An 18,067-nucleotide genomic window follows, 5' to 3' on the forward strand; every position below is an offset into this window, starting at 1 on the left:
AGAGGGGGGTACAATTTGAAAAAAAAACTACAATCTGAGGTTGCTCCAAAATATATATGACAAACCATGGCTTTGCTGTTCTTTTCCTACATTTGTATATACTCTTATGTTAAACTTTGATAATCATGTCCATTGTGGCTCCAACCAGGGGGTCATGATTTTGAACAAACTTGAATCTACACTACCTGTGGATGCTTTCACAGAAATATGAGCAATCATTGCTTTGGTGTTCTTAAGATATTTTTCCCCATATAATTTCCAGCTTTGTTAAACTTTGATCATCAATTGTGGCCCCACTCTTCCCCCTGGGACCATGATTTGTATAAACTTGAATCTTGAATTCTTGAAACTTGAATTCATGTCCACCACAAAATGTAAAATGTCACATACATAAGTATATACTCATTAATTCTTGATCCATGAAATCAAATCCCCACAAACCAAGAGATTTTCCTCAAACCACGAAAATTTGACACCACGAAAATTTGTGATTTTACAGTATATATTTCTATGTTAAACTTTAATCATCCATTGTGTCCCCACCCTACCCCCAGGGGTTATGTTTTGAACAAACTTGAATCTACACCACCTGAGGATGCTTCCATACAAATATCATCAATTATATATATATATATATATATATATATATATATGTATGTATGTATGTATATATATATATATATATATATATATATATATATATATGGCTTTGCTGATCTTGAGAAGATTTTTAAAAGATTTTGCCTACGTATTCTTATGCAAATTAAGCTTTGATCAGCCATTGTGGTCCCGCCCTACCCCCAGGGGTCATGATTTGAATAAACTTGAATCTAATTTACCTGAGGATGCTTCCCCATGAGTTTCATCTTACCTGGTCCAAAGGTTTTGGAGAAGTCTTTTTAAAGATTTTTCCTATGCATTCCTAGGTAAAACTTTGATTAGCCATTGTGGCCCCACAAACTTGAATCTACATGTACACTACCTGAGGATGCTTCCACATGAGTTGCATCTTTCCTGGCCCAATGGTTCTGGAGAAGAGGATTTTTAAAAGATAACATTAATTTTTCATTAATTCATAATTATCTCCCCTTGGAAGAGGGCTTGGCCCTTCATTTGAACAATCTTGAATCCCCATCACCCAAGAACACTTTGTGGCATTAGTTTGGTTGGAATTGGCCCAGTGGTTCTTAAGAATTTAAGATGATTAAAAGTTAACAATGCCACTAACAACGACAGGCAACAGACAAATTCTGATCAGAAAAGCTCACTTGAGCCTTCAGCTCAGATGAGCTAAAAATGCATTTCCACTATATAACCAGTTACTATAAAGTGCTCCACCCCACAGGATTACACACAATTCACCAATTTTGAAAATTAAGGCAACCTTGCTGATTTGCTCATTATCAATGTTTTATTAATACCAAGGAGCAAATTTTAAAACATTAATTTATTTTCAGTATGTAATCTACCCCGGCCATCCCATCCCCTGACACAAGGGCCTTGAAATTCAAAAATCCGGAAGAAGCAAAATTGCTCATCATAACTATATACTTAAATTCATCAGAAAAATACCCAAGAGCAGAGAAGATTTTTTTTTTAAAGAATAAAATATGATCAAAATAACCTCACCCTAGCACTAGAACCCCTGACCCTGGGGCCTTAAAATTCACAATTTTGAAAGAGACACTATTCCTTACACTAACTTTGTACATAGTTCACTGGTTTTAAGCCCAGGAGCAAGGAAGCTTAAGATTTTCAGAAAAATGCACTTTCACTATATATGTTTAATTTATATAACCTTGTCTTAACACCAGAGCCCCTGACCCAGTGACCATACAATTCATAATTTTGGAATTTTTCCTCATCATAACAATATAAACACCAAGTAGTTCACTGGCTTAATACCCAGAAGCTGGGGAGAAGAATGCATTTTCACTATACAATTTATATAGCCCTACAGGTACACCAGATCCCCTTACCCTGGCACCATAAAATTTACTGTTTTGGAAGAGGCACCATTCCTAATTATAACTACTGTATACAGGGGTTATTTTCGCTCTGTTTTATTTTCGCCCTTTCACACTTGCAACCAATTTTGCCCCGTTTTAAATTCGCCCAATCACAGTTTCATTTCAAAAAATATATTGTATATTTTTAATTCGCCCCTTTTTAAATTCGCCCAAACAATGTAAGGGCGAAAGGGGCGAAAATAAAACGTGGGCGAATATTTCCCTGTATACAGTATGTGTGTAGTAAGTTTAATACCCAGGAGTAGAGAAGAAGAGTTTCAGAGAATTAGTGCATTTTCACAATAATCAAGAGCCCAAACCTAACACCAGAACCTCTGACCCAAGGGTCATATGCATGAAATTCAAAGTTTTGGAAGAGAAACAATTCCTCTTCATTTGTTTAATACCCAGGAGTAGAGAAGAAGGTTTCAATAATGAACTTTCACTTTGTAATCTACATGTACTAGTATATAGCCCAACCCTAAAACTAAAAACCCTGACCCAGGGGCCAGGAATTTCATTGGTTTGGTAGAGGACACATTGCTTATTACAATCATGCCAATTAACAGTTTGACTGCTTGATGTCCAGGAGTAAAGAATATTTTTAAAGAATGCATTAATATTGGTGGTTTTAGCCTCATCCCTTAGGCTCCAGGGGGGCAGGGGTCATAAATTTCACAATTTTTGTTTCCCTTCACCCAAACATATATACCAAAATTGGTTGAAATAAACACACTAACAGATGCCTTGTATGTGACTGCATGAATCATGCATAGCACGGATTCAACTTGTTCACCCATAAACAAAATGGACAATCAATCCATCTCCTTTACCGAGAGACTTGTACTGCATACATAACAAACATGTGTGTTTTCCCATTAACATTTACAAAACTATGTCACCTAAGTAACTCAAGTGACCTAAAAAGTATGTTTCCTTGCTTGCTCTATAATTTCTTCATTTCAGAATGGTCACAAATAACAAATATTGCATGTATTTTATAGTTTATTTTACTCCTGGCAACCAAGATAAAACAAAAGAAGCAAATATCACAGCTATGATGAGGTTGACAAAATAATACATAAGGGCCGACTGTTTTCTTTTTCTCTTTTTGAATCCCTTTTGAATGTATTCCTCTAAAACATCAGATATTTCATTCTGTATTGTTGGCTGGTATCCTAAATCTCTGGATGCTTTTTTGATGCTGAAGTAGTGTGTGACACCGGATTTGTAAACCTAGAAGCAAGGGGAAAAAATATTTATGCATATGATAGATGCTCCTGCACTTAACAATACAATTAAGCAAATAGCATCAATTTTTAGGAATTATTATTTCAAAATGTACATCTCTATATGGTAGACCAAGTTTATAGTTTAAGAGGACTTGGTGGTCGTGGCCATTTTCAGACTACTTTGATCTCCTTTAGAAGAAGAGCTCCATAAAAATTGATCAAATCTTAGAACTAAGAATATTTTTTTTTTGCATATGATAGTTGACAGCAAGGACCTATATACTAATGGGATAGACAACTCCTTCATCGCTCTGTTTATTTACCCAAAACATCACGCACAAGTTTTTCAAACTATGTTTATTCCCAGTAAACTTGGTGTTTTCTTATTAATATGATTTACTCAATTTATGTATTGGAATTGATTTTTAATTAAGAAATAAAGTCCGCGTTTTCGTGAATGTTGCAGAATAACCTCCGAGGTCGAGAAATGTTGTTTGAAAGATAAAAGCCGAGGCGCTAGCCGAGGCTTTTATATTTCAAACAACATTTCGAGACCGAGGAGGTTATTCTGCATCATTCACGACAACAAGGACTTTATTTCTATTCTACTATGTATGGTACAAACGATAAATTAAGGATAATCGTGAACCTCTATAGAGAAACGAATTAGGTCACCATCTCTCGATTACGCTGTTTCATTTAACACCAGAGGTAAAATTTGTTTGCTTACCTGTGTATAGAATGCAGCCGATTTGAGCTTTCGTTACATTAAAAATAGCCTTTTTAAATTACAAATTTGTTCGTAATATGTATTGATCAGTTAAAATGAATATACAATAACAAAATCATGTTCCTGTTTTACTGCTAAAATCACGTTTTTTAATGTGTAGGGAGGTCCGTGGAATAGCCCCGCTTAGCTATAAAAACCGACATTCATCAGCAACTTGATGCAATTTACAGTGTTTGTACTGCAAAAGACGACACATCTATGCGGTCTAAACAAGTATTTCATTCTACAGCCAAACATGCATTTGAATTGTTAAGGATACGTGTTTCTGATCTGATAATTTTTTGATGACGTTCGTGATTTATTGGAGAATAATGTCCGGCGGTTTCCTTTCATGTTTACAATAATCGCGGTAGAATAAATTTTAAACCATAAATAATAATATGATTTAAATATAAAGAAAACAAACACTGAAATTGGCAAATTATTGGAAAATGGCCGATCATGGGCATGTGCCGATTTTGAATAAAACAAAATTACCACTAAGATAAGTAGTATAATCCATGCTAAAAAACGATCTTGAATGATTTTTTGATAGATTTTTTAAAGTTTTGATCAGAAATATGTGAAAGCATTAGAGATATAATTAATTAAAGTTCACTTACGAATCCCATGACTTACGAGATATAGCGAGACTTGCGGTACTTGCCTATCCTGTTAGTATATAGGTTCCCTGGTTGACAGCTTTTAAAAGATATCATATCTAAAAATTAAGTTATATCTAACCTCTGTTCTTGTTAAAATGGGTTGAAAGTTGTAAACTCTACCAACAAAGAAGTGGATCCACTCAATAATAAAAGCTGGAAAAAAATAAGATTAATGTATCAAAATGTAATTAATACAATCTTTTGGTATCTGACTTAAACAATGAAACTTTTATCAATGAAAAGAATTTAAATGAACAAAATTTATAATTTCAGTAGCAAATACATGTACCTGTACACACATTATATGAATAACAGTGACTGTAACAAGTGATCAAAATTTGACAAAATGGAGTGACACACACATATTTTCATTTTTACCATATTAAAAATGTATCATAAATACTTGCCTTTAAGTCGGTTTTTTTTTTTGGTCCAAAATTTTATGTCTGACTTATAGGCAAGTCAAAGAAAGATGACTAATTTTTTTGGATGGCATAATTTGTGTAGTACAGTGGAGCCTCATTTATCCGGATGCTTTGGTTCCCAGTCAATTTGTACGGATATGTGAAGCGTCCGGATACTTGAATCACCAGTTAAACAAGACAATATAACGTTTAAAAATTTCGTTCCGATGAAAAATCGTCCGGATACTGAAGCATCCGGATATCTGGGGTCCGGATATCTGAAGGTCCACTGTATTTTAGAAACGTATATTCCACGATGATTGTTAAACAAAGTCTGGATATGTCATATGTCATAACATTTATGTATTCTAAGATTATATATACATCAAGTAAAAGTATTTAATACTTTATTTTTATCCTAAGTGTGCATTATCTAATTTTCAAAACGATTTAACGCTAAATATTGGCATCATTTCTAAAAATATTAATCGAAACCAGGTTAACCAGTATTCGTTTGAAATTGTGAAATGATTCTGGCAAAAAGTTGCACTGACTTATAAGCGGGTCAATTGCAAATCCCTCCAAATTAACCTAAAAAATACAACTGACTTATAGGCGGACCGACTTATAGGCAAGTATATATGGTAATCTATATGTTTAACAAGAACATGCATTTAATAAAGGAAAGATCCATCAAAGCATGATAAACAATGATTTTCTTACCTACTGCATAGACTAGAGACACAGGTACAGAAACTTTGGGAAGTGAGTAACCCAGTCCCTCCAGCTGAAAATACGGAATTAAAACAAATACAATTTTAATCCAACTTACTGAAACTATACAGTTAAACTTCATTATCTAGAACCTGAAGAGAAAAAACCTTCAACATATCTGAGGATTCGAGATATGGAGGGTAAAAAAGAATATGTGGTTGAGACTTCCACATCACTTCGACATATCCATGGTATTCAAGATATTCGAGTTCAAGATATTGAAGTTCAACTGTACCAGCATCGACAGGATAAACGTTATACAGAAGTTATTATTGAGGAAGTTTCTCTCAAGTTTCCATTCCATATATTTTTAACATTCAAAACATAACTCACCAGGGGCCTGAAGAATTCAAAAGTATTGATAGGAGCACCATCTGACAAAAAGTAGGCCTGGCCTGCCTGTAAAAAAACAAAAACCAAAATCAATGCATGCTTTTAAATACTGTACATAAGGTTATTTTTGCCCCTTTAAACCTGCTAACAATTTTGCCCCATTTTAAATTCGCCCTGTCACAGTTCTGTTTAAGAAATTATATTGTGTTCTTTGAATTTGCCCCGTTTTCAATTTGCCCACTTGTGACAAGGATGACAGGGGCAAAAATAAAACAGGGGCAAAAATTTCTCTGTATACAGTATTTCAAGATGAAATAAAAGGCCAATTGCTTACAGCTACACATTTCTTTGACTCCATTAATGCCTGTCCTGCAAGAATATGTCCCTGAACAAGATTGTCCACGTGAAGAAAGTCTTGTAAAGAATTTTTACCAAACAGGGCCTTCATAGCTCCCATCTGTACTGTGTTCTGAAGAAAACAAACAAACAAAAGTTACTTATCTGTGGTAAATGGCAAATCTTGTGCTGGAGAGACATATTATATTTCTTCATTAAAAAAAAAATCACCTTGCACTTTAATTTTTTAAATACATTCTACTCAAAACTTTGAGAAGTGTTATTTAACCATATGCATGTGTGTGCTCTACATTTATATATATACCTTTCGGCAATTTACACGTAAAACTCATAGGAAGTAACCCTATTTTTTCTCTCTCTATTTTTACATAACGGTTGCTAAAAGGTACATAACTTCTCATCAATTGTTACTCTGGTATATATGTAAAGTACAATTTTGATCCTCACTCACCACGGTCCTTGGTATATGACGAAGTTCCCCCACCCCATATACCCCTGCCAGCCTGAGGGCACAGGTATGGAGAACTCCGGGGTCATTGGCAGCCAGTATCTTTTGTTCTGCTATACTTTTGGTTCGTGAATAATGATCAGGATGCTGCAGTGAAATAAAGAAAGTAATACAACAGTTTTCAAAAACAAAGTTCAATTTATTTGGAATTCACAGGGATTTCCTATTAATGATATCTTTAAAACTTGGGGACCTAAGGCTTGAATAAGTACAGTGGACCTTCAGATATCCGGACGCCAGATATCCGGATGCTTCAGTATCTGGACGATTTTTCATCATAACAGATTTTTTAAACTTTATTTTGTCTTGTTTAATTGGTAACCCAGATATCCGGACACTTCACATATCTGGACAAAAAGACTAGGAACCAAAGCGTCCGGATAAATGAGGCTCTCCTGCATATGACATGGATGGTGGTCAAGCTTGTACTAGATACATCCCTGATTTTGTCTTAATTAAACATCAGGGTTTCTATTAACTTTAATTTTGCTATGGTAAAAATCATGAAAACCCTTCTCATGGAATGAATGACAATTACTGTGGTACTTGTAAATAATGTTCTGAAAAGTTTCAAGGAAAACCCTGAATATTGTATGCATAAGTGTACTTAAAAAGCATGTAGGCTTCAAATAATAGTGGCTCTGATTCAAACAATAATGCGGTATTTCATAACATCCAGTGATTGCACTCAATTTTGAATATATCAATATCAATTTACTTACAAGTACAGCATACAGTATGTCACATACTGTTAAATCACATATTTTCATGGGGCAAATCTTCGTGGTTTTAGTAAAATCTGTCTTGGTTTTGGGGGATTTGAATTCATGTATGAAGAATTGTTGAGTAGTTATGTATGTAACATTTTACATTTCTTGGTGTACATGAAATTGTGGGTCTATTCATACCTCAAAAACAAGGAAGATTAAACCCCCACTAAATTTTGTGATTTCACAGTATTAATGAAAACTCTACTTTGTTAAGAGGTAGGTAAGGCAGGGATTCATTCCCATCACGAATTTCCTGACCCCCAAAGATGACATTGTATGTGCTGGTGTAGACAAGTCTCCTGATCTTGTGCTTCAAGCATGCTGAAATACAAATATTAAATGATTAACTGAGAGATCAGTGATCTTTTTAACACTTTTTTTAACAGAGAAAAATGGATGGAAACAGACTTAACTAGAAAGCCTTTCAAACTGGGAATTGAAAAAGAATTTCAGACCATTTTATGCATCATACATACATTCAGCACAACAAAATTAAAAATGCATGCTTTGGAAAGTTGAAATAGACACTTCTAAGAAAAATGAAATCATGTATTGTTAACATTTTCTGATTCATTAGTCAAAACTGGGATTTCTCTCAGGTTGTTGTTACCCTCCAAAACATGCACTTTTTATATGGTGAAGTCTGACATATGAGTTGGAGATAAATTTTACTTTTTCCTCAATCAAATCTCACTTATTCTAAAATGTTACCTTTGATAACATTTTCTGTTCCTCCTACATTTACAGCCTCTATCACTTTAGTATTCAACTAAAAAAAGAAAAAATTCCAAACATAATATTCCATGATAATTAATATTCCATTTGATTAAATATTTTCTTTTTTCGTTGTGAAGCACTGCCGCTTCATACTTGTTTATACACAAAGTATATTTGTACATTTTATAATAATACATGTAATTTATGAATGAATTCATTTCGATATTAATGTCAGAAGAAACAGATAAAATACCTTACTTGTTCCCTCCCCGACATTCCATAAGAGGCCATGTGGTACACACAATCTGCTCCTTTTAATGCTTCCTCCACTTCATGACCTTGAGCTATATTGCACTGTAAATGTAAAACTTTATATAAACTTAAATAACCAAGTTTTATCAGTATTAAATTTGAAAAGTTGTTTCCAAAATGCTATTTTGAAGAAGCTACAGGGAATTTATAACTTGATTTTGATGGATCTTGTTATTTATCTCAGTGAAATTCAAAGAGACTAAAAATCTCAGTCTGGCATCTCCACGAAATTTTTAAGTCACTTCGAATCTTGCTGATTCAGAAGTTACATTATCTTGAAGTTAAATGTACTAGGAAGATTTTAATTACAGTTCTATATCTGTAAATATTACATGAACTTAAGAAGAAAATGATGGATATGTACAGTAAAATTTCTATGTAACCTGAATAAAAGACACGTTTTCCTCCATTGGCCACCTTGGTTTGATGATGTCTACTAGGATAACTTTCTTTCCATTCTGGGCCAGCTTTTTACCAAGGTTGAACCCGGGGTATCCTCCACCCCCTGTGACTAAATGCACTCTATCTGGTTCAGAAGGAGAACTAGACATCTTTTAAAGAAGAAAGAGAGAATTAAAGTTTAAGACAGGAATAAATCCAAAAGTGATTTCTATATGCCTTAGTAAGCACTCATGTTTGAAGCTGAATTTGAAAATAATGCACATCAAAATTACTCAATAAAAAATCTCTAAGGAAATAAAACAAACAAGATCCTTTATATAAATACATAGAATAACACCCATGCCTTTCGAATGAGTGCTGACAAAACCCTTATTCAACGTATTCATGGAATATACCTTCAAAGTTCAACTTCGAATATTGTGTAACAAAGCACCCGGCTGAGGTCAGAGGTCAACTACCGAAAAAGTAAACATAACATTTTACGACATACATTTAAATTTGTGAATTTCGTGTCTTTTAAAATTTTTTCTTAGATATTCGACTAATTAAACTCAAACAATTTTTATTGCTAGTATACTTATTATGATATTACCATTAGTAAATTTTCGGGAGCATATTTTACGACAGTCGTACGGTACTTTCCGCCATATTGTTCCATAGCAACACAGTAATTGGTGGACTTCTCTCAATTTTTTGGTAAATATTGACAATTGTATGCGATTTTACATATTGCTTGCTCCCAAGAATTGATACAAAGAAGGCAGAAATATCGTAAATTGGATTTGATGAGGCTTAAATACATGAAATTTCATTCCTATTTAGATAAACTTTTATTTAATAAACATCGCAGCACTTTTTCTATTCTTCTTCCTGTAAGGAGTTGACCTCTAATACAAGAATGATGACAACTCCAACCCTTTTAATAGACTTTATCACTACAAAATAATTCATTGTTATGATTTTTATAGACTTTTTAAAATAGTTTGAGTTTAATTCTGTTTATAGTTGAGGTAGTGAAACACCATGTATGACAGAGCTCCTAGAGATCTGGTGAAGACATATGGATCCACTCCAGGAAATGTGGGACCAGGCTCATATGATAGAGGAATTAATATGAAAAATCTTTAAAAATCTAACTGGGCCAGGAAAGATGAAACTAGTGCCCTGGCCAGAGCTAAACTCAAGGCTGGTAAGTGCAGTGTTCCTCTGCCCTTTGAATGTGGCTAAATTCTCTCAAAATCGCATTTGAAGCTTTATTGTAATGACAATCTTTGTATTGTTTACCATACATTAAATCTATCTAAGTAAATGCATGATCTATTTTCCAGATGGATATGCCCCTTTCTTGTCTATGACAAGTCGAGAAACATTCCTAAATGTTAGTGATCAGGTTGTTGCAGCCCCTGGACCAGGTCATTATGATCCTCAAAATGCTCAAGATTTTGTTCCTGTAAGTATCATAATGTTGTCCAACAAATACTGAAATTTTAAGTCATGCTTGTAGTAGATCAACACAGATATATATTCTAAATTGTGTTTTACAGGGAGGAAAAACACTGGCCAATAAATCTAAAAGATTCCAGGGCCAGATTCCAGAGAACCCAGGACCAGGGACGTACAGTACAGAAAAGTACACAGACTTCAGGGCCAGCAAGTCTGCCCCAGGCAGTATCCAGGGCAAAAATAATGCTGGAAGTGTAAGTGTCAGATAGCAAAAATCTGAAATAAGCATTTCAAGTTACATTTATTACAGTTGCTTTTGGGGGGCTTTGAATAAAAACTACTTGGGGGGAGGAAGGGGGGCAATGCATACACATGTAGTATAAAAATGCAAGTGAATAGGTTCATATTACACAGAAAAACATGTTTCTATGCTGGAATTGTTTTTGTCTGTTTTCCATGATTGTATTTTGTTCCATAGGAATCCTATAATCAAAGTGGAAGAAAAGATATTTCTTGGTGTACACTATGTGATTATGCTTTTTTTTAAAAAAGAAATAACATATCTGCAAAGTTGTTTTAAAATCGTTGTAATACTTTTGTAGTTGGTGACAAGCAGAATCAAATTCCACAGGAAGCCAGAGGCACCCTCTATTCCTATGCCAGGGCAGGCCTATGGGTACGAAGAATGTGAAGACGGAACTCTAAAAAAACAGGATGCTCCTGACAAGGATAAAACTATAGGACCAGCCTTCTATAACCCATCTGCAGTAAGATGGACATTTTAAAACACATCTTCTGTAAAACTGGTATTAAATTCGATTCAAATTGAACTTGACAAAGTCTCAATATCTTACAGTCTCAGAGATAAATACATATATACATCTAATATTTTAGTTGGATTCACATATTTGAAATCTTTATTAAAAACATTTTGATTTTTTTTATATTCACTGCTAGAACTGACTTTTCATTAATTTATTTAATAATGTAAACAATGGGCCAATAATCTCCAAATGTTTTAAAAATCTAAAAAGTCTAAAATTTTCTGATTTTAGGATCCTACAAAGGCCACAAAAACATATCAGGGTGTCCACTTCAGTAAATATGCCTCCAAACGTATGGACCTCAGTAAAGGGAAGATGGGCCCCGGGCCAGGGGACTATGAGCCCTATGTTAATGTACAGAACAGAGCAGAAAATGTGAATGCTACAGAGGAATCTCACAGGTTTGAGGCCAGGATTCCTAGATACCACGAGTCAATTGTCAAGGATGAGGAGAAGAAGGTGTGTTTTATTGGTATTGTGTATATGTAGGAGTTGTTTCCCTTTAAACAGCAACATGGGAAGCTCGTGGAAAACAGCTGCATGAGAATTTAATAAAAAAAGAAAATTATATTTTGCAAAATGCATTGTAATTTGATTATTTGTATTTACAAATATAACATGATTAAATATGTATTTAAGAATATTTTAGCAGAGTTTTGGCTTAATCTGTCATTAATTTAATTTAAAACATCATTTTTATAGGCCATTCCTGGACCAGGGAAGTATGATGTTAAAGGAGGGTTTGATCCTGAACCTCCAAAAGTCAATACAGAGGGAATAGAAGTAGAACACCCTCCCTTTATGTCACAGGCCAAGGTTTGTTAAAAGCCCAACAATTTTTCAAATACTTTTGAAAACTGCATATTTTTCTACCCTCGTGTGGGTTGAACAGAAATTGTGATTCCACAGAAACCATTACCTAGGTACCTAGTCAAATAAAAAAAAAACTTATAAATTTATTGATTAAGATTTAAAATTTTTACTCCTTTGTCATAGTTATGGAGCTTAATTTACTTATTCTATCCAAATTTAGTAGGATTGCTGAGCTAATGTGCTGCAAATCATTTTGAAATATTAAGTACATCAATGTCCTTATCAGAAAAATATTCTAGTGCATATTCAGGGTTATTTGTTTTATGATTGCAGAGATTTACCCCAATTAAGAAGACCCTCCCTGCTCCTGGTACATACAATGACCCCCGTAATGCACTGGAGACCCTAAAGAGAACTACTGGACTGAAGAGATCCCCATTTGGACAGACCTCAGTTAGATTTAACCCTGAACCCCATGTCAAGAAAACACCAGGTATATTTAGAATGAATTCAATGATATCACGGAATCGATCACTTTATTCTCAATCTGAAGTGACATCAACTGTTTGTTGCTTGCTTATAGAAACTTTCTCTTTCTTTTTCTCATTTGCTTTAACAAAATTAAGAATTCTCTCCCTTTTAAATGGATGTGGACAATTGTAATCTTTTTTTTAAAGATTGTTCTTAGAATGTTTGAGTATTTTGTTTTTTGATAAAAGAGATGCATGGAAAATAGCAAAAATATAGTGTTAATATGGATATCATTTTTATGCAATATTATACACAATTTAAACAATTCCATATTTTGAATGGAAACATGCACATTTCAGTTTATTTAATTTAGATTTTATTTCAAAATGTTTTTTGAAATAATTATAGTTTTAGAAAATGGTGCACAAACTTTTGTAAACAGACAAAAGGTATATTTACAATCAAAAAAATATTCTACATTGTTTAAAAACAACTATATTTCTTTCATTTTCAAGTACCCTAATTGAAAGTAGATATGTAAATATGCACAGTTGAGCTTGATAAGATCATCAAATGCATCACTGATTAACATTATTATCTTTCTATCACATTAAAAATAAATTTTTAAAGTTATAAACTTTGTTCATTTATTCATGCACTTTTGTATACACAAACAACCTGTCCCACTTCCATGCTGATACTGATACATTTTGTGCCTCTATTGTAGGAGAGTTACAATATCAAAACTCGCGTATTACATATATTATTCAAATCTAAAATATTGAAAAATTGTCTCAGGTGGCATTATAATGCAAAGTTAAAATTCTGAATTAATTTTTTTAATTACTTCTTCATCCATGCACTCTATCTGATGCAAATAAAAAAAATATAAGAGATGACATAAAAATGTTACTCTATAAAACATAACTACATTCTGTCACACCATCATTTCTTTGATATTCAACATTTGTTTGCTTTACTGCATTCAACGATGGGAAATTCCAGCTGTTAAAAAAATATGAATCGGGAAATTGTAAAACAGAAGAGAGTAAAGCCATAAAATGGTTGATGATTTTAATACCGATTCTTCCAGCCTCTTTGTTTGGTCTCTAGTTGTCGCTTAAATTCAATCAACTCACTGCTGAAAAAAAGTAATTCCCAAGTTTCCCATCTAGTGGGAAAGTGGTAGGAGATGATGTGATGGTATCTTAGCTCCCAGGTGAACTGTTGCAGGACTGATGTAAACTTCCCTGATGCAAAAAAAAGCTTCAGATTTGGTGTTAATCAAAGAAAGGAATTGTTAGAACTGAGTCAAAAAACCAATATTCGGCTTGGAATATTTTGAGAGATTTTTATCTCTTTCAGTGATGATGATGTAGGCAGTGTGTCCTTTGAGAATTATTGTTAATAAGGGCCTCGTCATATAACAAAGTACTTTTATATAAAGGTGTTGGAAAAAAACTCTTCTTTCCCTGAAAATAAAATTTGTAGGCACTATGTTATTTTTGATCATGGATCACTTGAAATAAAATTCTAGAGGAAAAGAACTTTTTTTTTAGAACAATGTATTAACAAGATGGAGGAAGATTTATCTCACCAAATCTCATGTGCATAATTTCCCAGTTTACATAATTTCTAATTAGAAAGCTGTAATGAGGGATTGTGAGGTAATTTTGGGGGACAATTCCAGATTCCCAGTTTTAGGACAGAATGTGCTTGTGACAGTAATGAAGATTCATAGATAAGGATTCCATTATTTTTTGGGTGGCCAGAAACAAAGAAGAAACCTGACACCAACCCTAAATGTCAGAGTTTTTCTCAACTCTAATATAATAACAATCTTGATGAAGCTCTTGTCTCATCAACCTTTTAGTTCTCATCATAAAAACTCATAAATTCCATGTTTGCAGAGATGTGCATCACACAAATTTAGAGCTGAGCCCAGATGCTCGGACATTAAGAATTGTCAGGGAGTTTTTATGAGGGGTAAATGGGGGTCTGAAAAATGTCACCCCCTGTGTTAGCCTGGCCATAAGACTTTTCTGGGAATGGGGGGAAGACATTTTGCCTCTATACACCCATCTTATGAGCCATATGGAATCCCCAGAAGTAATTGTTTTTTATGTGTTTTCTGGTATTTTACCCTTTGACAGGTTGACAGACTAAGTTATTGTGGAATCTGAATAATATCCTGATAATATCATTACATGTGTTATATGTGACAATGTTTCTCAAAGTATCAGGTTTTAAGGTCTTTGCCATATGCTTCTCCTTTTTGCATAGTAAGAAAGACCAAAAAAAAAAATATTTACCTATGTCAAAAAGAATTCTTATTTCTAATTTTCAATTTTTTATTTTTTGAGAGGAAAAAAAAATGTATCATAAAAATATTGTTGCTGATAGTAATTTGATAGAAATTTTATGCTTTAGCTGTACTTCATATACTGTGAAATCAATAATTTACATGGGAGTTTAATTTTTGCTGTTTTCGAGGTGTGGAGAGACCTTCGAATTCATTTATGACCACCACAAAATGTAAAAATTCTATATGCATTACTAGTCAACATTTCTCCAGACAACCACAAATTCAAATCCCCACAAACAGATATTTCTTTTTCAAACCTCAAAAATTTGACCCCACGAAAATATGTGATTTTACAGTATGTAAGAAGTAGTTTTAAGATAATGAGAGAAATGTATTTCTAAAATGTGATAACTTCTGTTGAAAAATTAAAACAAACTTTTAAAAAATGAATTAAGTATTAAAAGCAATTATGCATAAAAAAATTGTGTGCTGCCATCTTCTTAAGACATAAATAAAATGTCCAAGCAATTTGAAATTATTCCATTTTCCTTTTTTTAAAGCTTGGGAAATGAGTCATTTCAGAGTGATCAAGCACACATGTGATAAATTTTCATTATTTCCTGAAGATTCTGCCATCATTTGGGACTGACTCGATCTCAGACTCATCATCTCATTCCTCTGAGTGTTTGGCTTCACACTACTCATGCATGCAGTGTCTTCAAAATGTCACAAAGTTAATTGTGGTTTTAATTTCTTTCTCAAGATATTTTTCTCAAACGTCAAATGTAATCCACAGGCAACACAAATTGAATTTTAAGATTTAAATCTTCGGAGATGGTTTACTGTTTTTGACTCATTTATGAATATTGTGTTTTTTATTATGTGTTTGAGTAAGATTTTTATTTGTGCAAGAAAGGTGGCAAGTTTTGACTCTTTTAGGGTGAAATTTAGAAAATAACTTTTCTTATATGTATTTCCGCAAGGAGGTACGCTGTATCCAGCTAATCTCAAGTTCCAGATATAGAGTACATGTAATTTATTAATGAAATTTTTGGACTCTAATTTTAGGACCTGGTGCCTATAACCTGACCGGAATGGGATCTGATAGCATGAGGAAAGCCTACATAGAGAGCACCAGAAAAGGTGTGTTTGGCACCACCTCGGTCAGAGTCAAACCAATCACCAAGAAGGATGAAACCGAAGTACCGGGACCAGCTCATTACCAGGTCAAGGAAAAACCATTCCAAAACCGATACCAGAACCTGACATCTAACTTCTCCTCTGTGACAGCCAGACTTCCAGAACAGCCTACAATAATTAAGGTATTGCAGTAAAGGAAGGGTTGAAAAACTATTTGCTACAGTAAAGCCGAGTAAAATGTCATCAGTCATAGTAACAAAATGGCTGATTAAAACCAGTATGGCTCTTTATAACTGTTTGTCACTGAAATGGTATTGGTTTTCAAATCTTTGAATAGTTTACTGACAGTCAGAAAAATTACTTCAAAATATGAAAAACTTGTGCAAAAACCACAGGTACTTGTGGACAGGACTGACATTTTTTTCACAAATTATATTTATTACTCTTATTCATCATGTGAACAATATGAAAAAATCCTCAAAACCCCAAGATAATCGCTCCTCAAAAAAAATACCCCAATCATTATAAGAGAGAAAGGTATGCAACTCCCGTTTGTTTACGTTGTACCCCCACTGGTCTTTCTGGGTTTAAAACATGTATTTATTTCATTTCAACCTGAAATGTCGATTCACACCGTCTCTACATATATTTCTGTCATAGTCCAAAACTCTGCATCTCGTAAAAATCCCACAATAAACAGCATTACAGTCAGAACGTTGAAATTTCCCTTAGTAAAAGCAACGGAAGTGCATAAAGAATGTTGATAACACCCGAGAGGAATTATTACGTCAGGCCAAAACTCTCTCGGACGTTTTCGTAATAAGTGAAACATTCTCTTTGCACTTCCGTTGCGAACCTAAGGAAATTTCAACGTTCTGACTGGAATGCTGTTTAATAAGATATTGTGGGATTTTTACGAGATGCAGAGTCAATCCGATAGCATGGACTATGACAGAAATAAATGTAGAGACGGTTTGAATCGACATTTCAGGTTGAAATAAAATAAATACATGTTTTAAACCCAGAAAGACCAGTGGGGGTACAACGTAAACAAACGGGAGTTGCATACCTTTCTCTCTTATAATGTATAGTGGGGTATTTTTTTTGAGGAGCGATTATCTTGGGGTTTTGAGGATTTTTTCATATTGTACACATGATGAATAAGTGTAATAAATATAATTTGTGAAAAAAATGTCCAATAAGCCCCGGGGTTGAATATGTCCACAAGTACCTGTGGCAAAAACCATTTATTTGCAAACCATTTAACTTCAAACCAAAAAAAAAACCTTTTTGGTAGGTGCTTTAGTGATAGTACATGTATCTCTTTATCACAAAACCTCCTATTTCATTGTCCAGTTATACACCAAATTATACCCCTCAAAATGTATTGTTCAATAAAATATGTCCTATTCATAAACCATCTATCATATCCTGTTAATGACAAACAAGATTCCACTGACTTATTCTCTAGCATTTGTCAGAAACCTCTCTGTAGTATCCTTAAAAAACTGCTGACAAGCAAAAACTCATGGTCAATCATTCGATTTTATGCAGAGTTTACAAAGATTACACAATAAACTATCATGAATAGCTTAATTGAATATCAAGTGCATATGATCTGTACTGGTGGCTCAAACTTCATAAATATGCAGTTAAGATAACTTGTCAACACTCAACAATTAGGATATCATGCAAGAGCAGAACTATTCAAAATCCATAAGTAGTCAGAAAATATGATCCGACTTTGGTGATGGTTTTAGGGTTAGTTTCAGTTAGAAGCCATCATCTGCTCTCAGTTCTTCCTGAGTTTGTCCCCTGA

The 18,067-nt window shown here is 33.7% G+C and overlaps 2 protein-coding genes across 2 annotated transcripts in view; one reads left to right on the plus strand and one right to left on the minus strand.

Annotated features, from left to right (window-relative positions):
* Positions 1-3,001: 3,001 nt before the first annotated feature.
* On the minus strand, positions 3,002-9,709 carry LOC134260297 (short-chain dehydrogenase/reductase family 42E member 1-like). Its single transcript, XM_062742865.1, has 11 exons — positions 9,648-9,709; positions 9,234-9,401; positions 8,797-8,892; positions 8,533-8,590; positions 8,027-8,142; positions 6,995-7,138; positions 6,521-6,655; positions 6,187-6,252; positions 5,803-5,866; positions 4,755-4,828; positions 3,002-3,245 (listed from the first exon to the last, which is right to left on the minus strand). The coding sequence occupies exons 2-11, from the start codon at positions 9,399-9,401 to the stop codon at positions 3,015-3,017; spliced, it is 1,152 nt and encodes a 383-aa protein (XP_062598849.1). The 5' UTR covers positions 9,648-9,709; the 3' UTR covers positions 3,002-3,014.
* Positions 9,710-10,257: 548 nt separating this feature from the next.
* The window catches only part of LOC134260300 (sperm-tail PG-rich repeat-containing protein 2-like), a 29,356-nt gene continuing 21,546 nt past the window's right edge, over positions 10,258-18,067 (plus strand). The window contains 8 exon segments of the mRNA XM_062742867.1: positions 10,258-10,441; positions 10,581-10,702; positions 10,797-10,949; positions 11,298-11,462; positions 11,751-11,978; positions 12,222-12,335; positions 12,666-12,825; positions 16,177-16,430. Coding sequence (XP_062598851.1) covers positions 10,276-10,441; positions 10,581-10,702; positions 10,797-10,949; positions 11,298-11,462; positions 11,751-11,978; positions 12,222-12,335; positions 12,666-12,825; positions 16,177-16,430 — 1,362 coding nt within the window. The 5' untranslated portion in view covers positions 10,258-10,275.

Source organism: Saccostrea cucullata, unplaced genomic scaffold, assembly GCF_032062105.1.
Source record: "Saccostrea cucullata isolate Sc308-1 unplaced genomic scaffold, CSIRO_AGI_Scuc_v1 ctg713, whole genome shotgun sequence".
Lineage (NCBI taxonomy): Eukaryota > Metazoa > Mollusca > Bivalvia > Ostreida > Ostreidae > Saccostrea > Saccostrea cuccullata.

What these genes read in the sequence shown, in the direction of transcription:
- LOC134260297 (XM_062742865.1), bottom strand. Translation starts at nt 9,401, where the DNA reads ATGTCTAGTTCTCCTTCTGAACCAGATAGAGTGCATTTAGTCACAGGG. An exon ending in AACAGAAAATGTTATCAAAG is followed by an intron (nt 8,143 to 8,532) that starts GTAACATTTTAG and finishes TTTGTATTTCAG; the next exon opens with CATGCTTGAAGCACAAGATC. An exon ending in CTTACCTACCTCTTAACAAA is followed by an intron (nt 7,139 to 8,026) that starts GTAGAGTTTTCA and finishes ATTTCACTGCAG; the next exon opens with CATCCTGATCATTATTCACG.